Here is a 10,881-nt window from a genome sequence, read left to right as displayed (position 1 = left end):
CCCATAGTTTCCGAGATCTCAGCGTTCATCCGGACAGACGGATATATACATATTATACTAATCTAGAGAGCCGTAGTATACTTTTTAGGCTATTTATCGAAATCGTTAGTATACATTTTATACTATTTCGTATAAAACTTATACGATTTCCCCGTTGCCTGTAGTATAAAATTTATACTACTTTGTTTTTCGTGTTATCCCAAACCCAATAAAATCAAGTTGTATGTTGTTTTTCTTTTATTATTTTGTTATTATTTCATAAATATTCATATTTTGCGCAACACACAACTCATGTTTTTAGCTCCTTCGTGTTTTTTTTTATATTCCTTTACCTAACACGTATATACAGACTAAAATAAGTACAAGCAACAAGAGTAGGGGCCGTGATTGCGCGGTATCACCGCAAGGTATTGCTTAGCGCAATGGTAGCCACCTAGGCTGTAGCTTCTCTCCTCTCATTCTCGATGCGACGCAGCGTTCGCAGTACACTCGCTGCGTAGGCTGCCGTCGCTGGCCGAACTCTTGCCCCGGTGGTCTTCATCAGCATTTGGCGATCAGACCCGAAGCGGTGACATGAAAATAGGACATGCTGATCGTCCTCAACAATCCCACTGCCGGACTCTGGACAACCGTTCTCCGTGTCGTGTCCGAAGCGCTTAAGGAAGCTTCGAAAGCAACCATGTTCACTCAGCGCCTGCGTGAGGTAGAAATCTACCTGGCCGTGCTTCCTATTTACCCTTGCGTCCAGCGTCCAGCGTCCCTTGCTGGAGTTGTCCCAGGCTGCCTGCCAGTTGTCGACGCTCTGCATCCTGGCACTCCTCTTCACCTCGGTCTTGGTTCTGTGGCTCCCGCACCAGTTCACATAGGGGAACTTGGCCTGCAATGACGAGCGCTGCGTCGTCCGGAAGGCACTCGCTGTTCTGACAGCACAAAGGCGGTACGTCGAGTTCGTTAGCTCCTTCGCGTTATGCATCTGTACGCGTGCGCAAAGCACTTGCATCTGAAAATACTCAATACACACAACATTTACCAACAATATAATATTGATTTTTTTTAATTTTAGAACAAATATTTTACTTACATGTTGACTCGGCACCGAGATAAATCATCACAATAATCATTAACGCGTCAAACAACGCCAACTCCGGTAGCATTTTCTGTGTTCGTATACTCGCTATTGTCCTGGTTTTACACCAAAATATATGTTCGAATATTCGCTATTGTCCTAGTTTCACACCATGAAAAACTATTTAATGTTCAGTATACTATTTATACTACTGAGTCTCACTCATATAATAATTGGTATAAGCTTAATACTATAAAGTGTTGGCATGAAACTATTTTGTAATAACTTGAAACTACATTTTCTTTATACTACATTAAGTTTTTGTTGAAACCAAAAGTATAAATTATAAACTAAATAGTCAAATATGACTAGTTTAAAAATAACACTACAGGTTTACGCTTTATACTCTTTGGTAGAGCACTTACACTACAAAGTATACAGTTGAAACTAATTAGTGTTGAGTTAATACTTACATTTTTATACTAACTTTAGTATACTTTTAACACAACGCTTATTAAGTGTATACTTTTGGTTTTTTTTTTGCGTGTATGTGTCCGTGTGAGTTTGTGCATTTTTCGGGAACCCACGTGCAGTGATTTGTGCCGGTCGGGAATCGTGTTGCGCCAGAGAAGCTTACTCAGTGCAAACGACCACCCCATTCGCCCACAAGGAGCACAGGGAAGGGTCGCCTCCGGCCATCCTCCCCTCCCCCAGTAGCTTGTGAGTCGCACATCCAGAGGGAACGGCCACGCCGTCCAGTTTTTTTGGTATTTTCTCAGGGATCGGCTACGCCGCTCGTTTCGTTAGTACTTTCGCCGGGAGCAGCCCCGCCCTCCACTATACCTTTCGGGTGCCGTGTTGCGCTAGAGCTGCTTACTCGGTGCAACGCGGATACTCTGGCCTCCTTTCCCCACAAATCCCCGCAGCAACTCCCCGTCCAGTTTCGGCCCAACACTTTTCTACAAATTTAACTGTAGAGGACCCTGGCCGGACTGAGTTTTATCCCAGCCCATGAAAAAGGTCCTTACAGTTTGGCGCCCGAACAGGGACGAATAAGGACGACTAGATATCCTTCAGGAGAGTTGGGTTTTTACCACCAACCGCATGGCCTAAAGACCCATGTCCAGTAGACGAGATTTAGAGAAAGATAGGAGACCGCAGGAATAGTTAGACTAGGGGATCCCGTAACGCTGCGCCCGCCAACGCCAACCCACTCCCGGAGCGCCACATAGCCACGTGGCCTCCCACGAAGCCGTCAAGCGCATACCGCGCCCCGAGCAGCGCCCACAGAGCGGCCCAGCAGCGCCCAGCGAGCGACGTCAGTGCACCACCAGCGGCACCCACTCACGTGCCCACCAGGAGCACGCACAGCGCGGCCACCGCGCCCTCAGCAGCGCCAACCGCGCCGGTCACTAGCCACGCTACGAGCGCCACCAGGAGCGCCCAACGATCAGCGCCGCCGCTCACCAGCCGCACTCACCGAGTGCCAACGGGAGCGCTAGCCGCAACCACATCGGTCAGCCAGTGCCGCACGTCAGCAGCACCTGCCGTGCGCCCAGCGCCCAGTCACGCCACTAGGAGCGCTCACCGAGTGATCCCCAGCAGAGCCATCGGCAGCGCCACCGCGCGTATGCCCAGTGTCTCGGGAAAGAAAACGTCAGAGGACGCAGAATCGAAGCCAGATCCGGCAGCTGCCGGACTGGAAGAGGACAGGTTTTTCACCGCATCCGGGGGTGATTCCACGACCGCAAACATGGGGGTCAGGTGGATCGCCTACCGCCGAAAGGACGAGCTGCAGGCTCTGCTAAAAGAGTTTGGACTTGACCCGAACGGCCAAGTAGACGAACTACGACCACGATTGGCATCCTTCATCGGAGGAGGAGACCACAGCCTCGACTATCGACAACTCAACGCACATTCCATACCCGATGCGTACCCACTCTCACGAATCACATATTGGAGCGGCTACGGAACGCCCGGTTCATCTCAACGCTGGATCTTAAGAATGGATACTGGCAGATCCCTATGGCGGAAGGAAGCCGCGAATGCACGGCTTTCACCGTCCCTGGGCGTGGACTCTTCCACTGGAAAGTCATGCCCTGTGGACTGCATTCTGCCCCAGCAACGTTCCAGCGAGCCCTTGACAGCGTCATCGGGACGGATATGGAATCCCACGCCTTTGCCTACTTGGATGACATCATCGTCATCGGGGCGACGTGGGAGGAACATGCCAGGAATCTCAGGGAAGTCTTCCGACGACTGCGGGAAGCAAAGTTTCGGCTGAATCATTTTCCAGAAAAAGCTGGTATACTTAGGCCACTTGATCAGCGAAGAAGGCATCAGGACGGACCCAGATAAGATAGCTGCTATCCAGGGACTGCGCCCGCCAACCAACGTCAAGGAACTCCGTCGCCATTTGGGCATTGCATCTTGGTATCGACGCTTCGTCCAGGATTTCGCCTCCATCGTTCAGCCCATGTCCCGACTCCTCAGGAAGGGGGTCAAGTGGAGCTGGGAGGAGCCCCAACAGCAGGCATTCGAGACACTCAAAGCCAGACTAACGGCCGCACCGGTACTGGCCTGCCCAAATTTTGAATACAAGTTCCAGCTTCAGACGGATGCAAGTGATGCAGGACTTGGAGCAGTCCTCACTCAGAGCATCGATGGAGAGGAGAAGGTCATCGCCTACGTAAGTCGACGCCTCGAGAGAGCCGAGGAAAACTACTCCACTACCGAAAAGGAGTGCCTCGCCATAGTTTGGGCCACGCGGAAGCTACGCTGCTACTTGGAGGGCTACCAGTTTGACGTGATTACGGATCACCTCGCTCTCAAGTGGTTGAACTCGATTGAAAACCCCACGGGCCGTATAGCCCGGTGGGCTCTGGAGCTGCAACAATACCAGTTTACCGTCCTCTATCGGAAGGGCAAATACAACGTTGTCGCCGACGCCCTTTCCCGACAACCCCTAGGGATGCTTCAGCTCCTCGCGGAACACGGAACTCAGTGCAAATGGATCCGGAGGATGCAAGAAGAAGTCCAGAGGCGCCCCGAAAAGTTTCCGGATTATACTCTGGATCACGGACAGCTGTATCGACACATCGGACACACCTCAGACGTGGGAAACAGCAACCCATGGAAGCTTTGCGTGCCTCGGGAGCAGAGACAACGAGTGCTGGAGGAATGCCACGACCACCCTTCTGCTGGTCACCTGGGCATCCGGAAGACTCGCAGACGGATTGCCCAACGATATTTCTGGCCGGGACTACATCGAGACGTTGTGCGGTACGTCACCAGCTGCTTGGTTTGCCAACAATACAAGGTGAGTCAACGCAAACCGGCGGGCAAAATGCTCACCCGCCATCCCACCGAGCCATTCGCGCTCGTCGGAGCCGACTTCGTTGGACCTCTTCCTCGGATTCGACGAGGGAATACCATGCTGCTCGTATTTATAGATGTCTTTTCCAAATGGGTCGAGATCATACCCCTAAAGAAGGCCACAGCCGCCCAACTGGAGTTTGGATTTCGGGAAAGGATAATATCCCGCTTTGGAGCAGTTCACCAGCCGCGGTTTCAAGACATTCTGTCGCACTAACGGCATCAAACTGGAATACACAGCTCCCTATTCCCCGCAGCAGAACCCCACCGAACGGGCAAACCGGACCATCAAGACAATGATAGCCCAGTACGTGGACCAGGATCACAGGACATGGGATCAGCTACTGCCAGAGATCTCGCTGGCCATAAACACGAGCATCTCAGATAGCACCGGTTTCAGCCCCGCCTATCTGGTGCAGGGTAGGGAACCCAGATTGCCAGGGGCCCTCTTTGATGTGGTCACGCCTGGTCTACACTTGTCGCCGTTGGACCCCACTGACCGAGCTAAACGACTTCAGGAAGCTTTCCGCACTGCGCTGGAAACCAACCAGATGGCTTCTCAGGAACAAGGCCGCCACTACAATTTGCGACGTCGCGAGTGGAGACATCAGCTCGGATCACAGGTTATGGTCCGCCTCCACCACCTGTCAAAGGCCAGCGAAGGCTTTAACGCGAAGCTTGCTCCTAAGTACTCGGGGCCATTTAAGGTGCTGAAGTTCCTCTCCCCGAATATCGTCAGGATACAACATATGGAAAACAGGAAGAGGCGAACAGCAGGAGTAGGCGACCTGAAGGAGTACCACCAACGCAGTGACGAACTAGGGAACCCGGAAGAAGCCACCGGAGAGAGCGCGTGCCCAACATAAGGGAGTCGACGAATGTACCCAAAGCATCGTAGTAATAACTTTAGTAGAAAACTAGGTTAAGCTGAGAGTTGTACCTACTAGATAATTCGATCCTCGCACTCAGGCAGGGCCAATAAGGAACGTAGGCCTAGGCTAATATTCTAGCAATTTACAGATCGGAACTACAACAACAGGATGGAGCCTTTCTACCCATACTTCGTCGCAGGGGTCTACCAACCGGTCGACCACCGTGACTCGGACACGGATACCAACGACGGCGCACCCCCCAGCCGGGACTCGGTCCTGTCAGACCGGAGCCCCTCACCACCCAGCTTCAGCCCAATCCTCAGCCTCCAGTCACGCGAAGCTCGTAACGGCGACTCCATCTCCACCGTGCCGTGGTCGCCGGACGCAAGCATCGCAGTTAGCGGCGAGCCACCTGCGGCGTTTGCAGTTGGAGCATCGGGGGACGAGGACGACGACCCGACAGCACCCACTGTGGCCCGTTTGGCACGGCTGCAGGTCTTCGAATCCGGCGAACCGGGGACGGCAACAGTTCACCGTTCGGTGGATGCTTGGATCCAGAGCCAGGAGCACCACGCGTTCGCACCCGGCTACCTTGAGCAATGCCGGCGGGAAGCCGAACGATGCCCCTCGGGAAGCCCGATGTCTTCCGATGACTCCTCCGTGGCGATGGACGGTCGCTTTGGAGCCGGGCAACTTCGCGCGCCCCAACAGCCGGTCATCGACGAAGCTAACCGGGCCTGGGAGGACTACGGCGGCTACGTCAACCCAGAGCCTGGGGAAGCCGACGCTGGGAGGAGACTCAGCTCCGGGCACGGTTCCGACGAAGCCAACGAGGAGGAGGACAAGGCCAACGAGGAGGAGGACGAGGCCAACGAGGAGGAGGACGACGCCAACGAGGAGGACGCAGGACCCGCTGCTGGCCAGGACCCAGGAGTCGGAGGAAACGCTCCCCAGGGTTTCGTAGACCCACCACCGCCGGCCCTACCAGAGGCATCGCCCGGATCACCACCAGAGCGGCCCCCGAGGGCATCTCCCAGAACGCCGCGACAGACGTCATCCCCAGGAGGTGGAAGCCACTTTACCAGTCCACTACCACGAACGCCCGGACGTTTGCAAAGCTCCCCACGAACCCCGGAAGGGATGTTTCGACCGCACAGCCAGCGATCGCCGCACCCAATATCGCCGGGCCTGGGCACCTCTGCGCGCGCCGTACCGCAAACTCCCGGCCGCACGATCGCACCAAGCGAGCTGGGCTGGGAACCGGACCTGAAATTGTTCCTCAGCAGGGAAGAGGAGGATGAGGTCCTGCAAGCCCTCCGGGAGTGTCCGGACGCTGGACAAGTTATGGAGGAGGCCCAGTGGATCGTCGCCCCAGTCGGCTGGAGGGTAGACACCCACCAGCGACGACTGCCTACAGCCCTAGTTGCATCCATCCAGGAGCAGGATCGACGGAGGGTGCGCTACCTGCGCCAGATCGAGGGTCATCGGTTCCGAGTCACCATCACCGCCGGGCGGGAGGTGATCGTTTCCCTCCGCCATAATCACGCCGAAGAAAGGGGGGGTGTGAAGATGCGTGAAACACACCCTCCACATTTCTCCATTTCTATTTCCCCCACGAAGGCATACAATTGGAGATTACGCCACGAAGGCCATTTATTTATAAGTTATAATATATAATATAATTATAATATAAGTCGTTACGCCACGAAGGCAATTTATTTAAGTTCAAACTAGAAGCTAAGCTTATCCGATTTAAATATCGCGCGCACCAGGGCTGGAAAACCACCCAGTGTTGGTCGACCGAGGGCCAACAGCTGATAGTGCCAATAGCGATAGGCGGGAGGTTCGATAAGAAACTGTGTTGGGAAACAAAGAAACCCGGCAAGCCGGGCTTACATGCGGCCGCTAGGGCGGAAGCTCGCTCTCATTCGTGAATGGCAGCCAAGGCGATCAGACCTAGAAGCGGACTTCAACCCGGAGTGGTACAGCGGCACGAGCGTCGGCACGCCGGATCCAAGGAGTAAGTGGGACAGACAATAGCGATCAGACTGAGTGCGAGTAGGGGTAGTAGTAGTAGTACTAGCGAATAATAAAGACAAGAGAGAATGAAGAAGTATGTGTCCGTGTGAATTTGTGCATTTTTCGGGAACTCACGTGCAGTGATTTGTGCCTGCTTACTCAGTGCAAACGACCACCCGATCGCCCACAAGGAGCATAGGAAAGGATCGCCTCTGGCCACCCTCTCCTGGGAACCCCGCCCCAAATACGGTTTAGGTAGTCGCGAGCCACGTGCAGTGATCTGTGCCGGTCGGGAATCGTGTTGCGCCAGAGAAGCTTACTCAGTGCAAACGACCACCCGATCGCCCACAAGGAGCACAGGGAAGGGTCGCCTCCGGCCATCCTCCCCTCGGATCCCTACCTCCTACCCCAGTAGCTTGTGAGTCGCACATCCAGGGGGAACGGTCACGCCGTCCAGTTTTGTTGGTATTTTCTCAGGGATCGTCTACGCCGCTCGTTTCGTTAGTATTTTCGCCGGGAGCAGCCCCGCCCTCCACTATACCTTTCGGGTGCCGTGTTGCGCTAGAGCTGCTTACTCGGTGCAACGCGGATACTCTGGACTCCTTTCCCCACAAATCCCCGCGGCAACTCCCCGTCCAGTTTCGTCCCAACACTTTTCTACAAATTTAACTGTAGAGGACCCTGGCCGGACTGAGTTTTATCCAAGCCCATGAAAAAGGTCCTTACACATTAAAGACGAGCTTAATTTAATTGATTATTCCGAAATAATAATTACAGCAGCACAAAAATATAATTTTACAATTCACTTACCCACATTTAATAAAATCTAACATGATCAAACTCCCTAATTATTGCAACAAGCTCAAGACAAGATGTTACATTTTCAAAATACAGATAGACCAGATAAGAATTGTCATGTAGGAGAGGTAATCTACGAAAAGACACACAGGGCAACAAACAAGCTTATTTCTAGATATAAAAACAAGTAGTTATGGAAAATATTCCTAATATAGTTATTATACATAACAGAAACCGTAGGATTCATAAAGATAATATAAAAATATTTGTGACAAATTCCAGATAATGATTTCAATAATGTACTTATTGTTGCTGGTAGCTACAACCAAATCAGAAATCATGGATTATGCAAATCATGATTTCCTTCCTTACAAGGATATCATAGATGTTCTTGCTTATGATTCATACGCAGAATTATTTCATATAACTTATATAAGTTTTTGTAGAGATATAATTAATCTTAAAACACAATTTTTAAGCAATCACGACAGCCAGAAATTTTATTGCGAAATATCCCGCGAACTAAAAATTATCAAATTACTTATTTTACAAATAGATCGAAAAGAGGTATTAAAGAAATAGGTACCATTTGAAAATGAATAGAAGGAACACCAGATATTGACGATTTCATGACAGTCCAAAATACAATCTATGGTTTCGTATAAACTAATAATGATCAGTTAGCTATTAATCTAAAAATTATCAAAGAAATAACATCTTTATCTGACAAATTTAAAACAGCGTTTAAACTTTTTGCTTACTTACGATCTTATGAATCTAACAAACTTAATTACTCCAGAAAAGTTTGTGTATTTAAAACTAAAAATCTAATCAATGAATATATGCAAGATATTTATAAACATAAACAAAAACTTTTAGTTTTGTGAAATTGGTCTGGCAACGCAGAACAGCTGGTCGTAAAGGAGAAATGGAAAACAAAACGACGTGGCAAGCCTACCAAACTGAAAGACGAAAAAAGCAGAAAGAATTCGCGAAAAGAACGTCGAAGACGTGAAAAACGACGCTTTTGGTGAAAAGAGAAGACGAACATAAAAAGACGCAGTCTAATCAGTTTAATTAAACCAGTTTATAATACAAAAGCTCATTTCAATTAAACTATAAAGAAAATAACATAAAACAAGTGGGATCGTGTAAAAGTTATTTGGAAAAATATAATCACAACTTAGACCCACAATTATAGCGGACCTTTTGGATATATCTGAATTTAAAATCGCTTTAAATCAAGACCTTATTATAATATAAATGAAATACCCTGTAAGGATGCTTTCTCGGCAGGGGCACGGATCTCAGTCGGATCCAAGAGTCCTTTACAAGAAAATTTTTAAGTCACCGAAACACCGGACTAGAGGGTTCCACGCCACAGGGGAACGGGTAACTTTGAGGGGAGTCTTCACCGAAGGTCCTTATTTGCATCGAGGAAAACTCATGGTAAACTCAGGGTATTTTCATGTTCTGGTAGAAGTTAGCTCCCAAAAATATACTTTATTCGTTATACAAGAAGGAGAACACTACTCCTTGTATGTGCCTTTTGGCATTTCGAACTCACCAGCAGTTTTCACACGGTTCACTATGGCAGTACTCAGTGAGCTTATTAAGACAGGTGACGCAGTTGTCTACATGGATGACATTATAATCCCCAGCAAGGATGTCGAAGGCTTGGAATAGCTTAAAAGGGTACTAAAGGTTGCGTAAAAAAAAGAACTACTGAATCAATTGGGCCATGTGTCAAATCTTACAAAGCAGGTTCGATTTTCTTGGTTACACTATAGAAAATGGTTCGATCACACCCATTAATGAAAAACCGCAAGCTGTAGCAAACTTTCCTGTACCGTCTAGTCGGAAGGCTACACAACGATTTCCGGGCTTACCGTCATATTTTAGAAAGTTCGTAGATGGGTATGCAGTCATATCTAAACCTTTGTCAGACCTTTTAAGGAAAAATGTGGAGCTTGAGTTCAGAGAACTGTAGCAAGTTTCATTCGAGCAGTTAAAAGCGCCCTTAGTTAGTAAGGTAGTTTTAAAACTGTATAACCCGACATTGGCTACAGAAATACACACGGACGCGTCAAAGTTTGGTTTCGGCGCAGTCCTACTGCAAAAGGTTGCAGGGGATAGTCAGTTACATTCAGTCGAGTACATGAGCCGAAAAACACAACCTTGTGAGGAGAATTAACACTCATACGAACTGGAGGTCTTAGCAGTCATCGTAGCGTTGACGAAATGGCGTGTATATGTCCTAGGAACAAAGTTTAAAATCATCACAGATTGCCACGCCTTCGCCATGACGATGAAAAAAATGAAGTTCCCTTACGAGTGATCAACTAAATATTGTTCAAAGACCCAAACAGAGAATTAATCGTGGTTCCATCTCATATGGAAACTGAGATTATCCAAATGGCTCATAAGCAATTTTTCTTCATCCCAACTTATATCTTTTGTACAAATAAACGGGATATCTTTATTTTTTGCGGATCCTCGACATAGTACATCCAACAAACAAATATATAGAGCACACTCTACTTTAACAAAAATTCCTCGCTGCATTAAAGACGAGCCTAATTTAATTGATTATTCCGAAATTATAATTAGAGCAGCACAAAAATATAATTTCACAATTCACTCACCCACATTTAATAAAATCAAACATGATCAAACTCCCTAATTATTGCAACAAGCTCTAGACAAAATGTTACATTTTCAAAATACAGATAGACAAGATACGAATTGTCA

The 10,881-nt window shown here is 49.0% G+C and overlaps 1 protein-coding gene across 1 annotated transcript; it reads right to left on the bottom strand.

Moving 5' to 3' along the window:
- Window positions 1–273: 273 nt before the first annotated feature.
- Window positions 274–1,100, bottom strand: LOC139354666 (uncharacterized). Its single transcript, XM_070998909.1, has 2 exons — window positions 1,082–1,100; window positions 274–1,000 (listed from the first exon to the last, which is right to left on the bottom strand). The coding sequence occupies exon 2, from the start codon at window positions 998–1,000 to the stop codon at window positions 434–436; it is 567 nt and encodes a 188-aa protein (XP_070855010.1). The 5' UTR covers window positions 1,082–1,100; the 3' UTR covers window positions 274–433.
- Between the last annotated feature and the right edge of the window lie 9,781 nt (window positions 1,101–10,881).

Source organism: Drosophila suzukii, unplaced genomic scaffold (assembly GCF_043229965.1).
Source record: "Drosophila suzukii unplaced genomic scaffold, CBGP_Dsuzu_IsoJpt1.0 scf_13, whole genome shotgun sequence".
NCBI lineage: Eukaryota > Metazoa > Arthropoda > Insecta > Diptera > Drosophilidae > Drosophila > Drosophila suzukii.
This window is presented reverse-complemented; position numbering and strand designations above follow the sequence as displayed.

Bases quoted from the DNA above. Each gene is read 5' to 3' on its own strand.
- LOC139354666 (XM_070998909.1), bottom strand. From the start codon at position 1,000: ATGCAAGTGCTTTGCGCACGCGTACAGATGCATAACGCGAAGGAGCTA.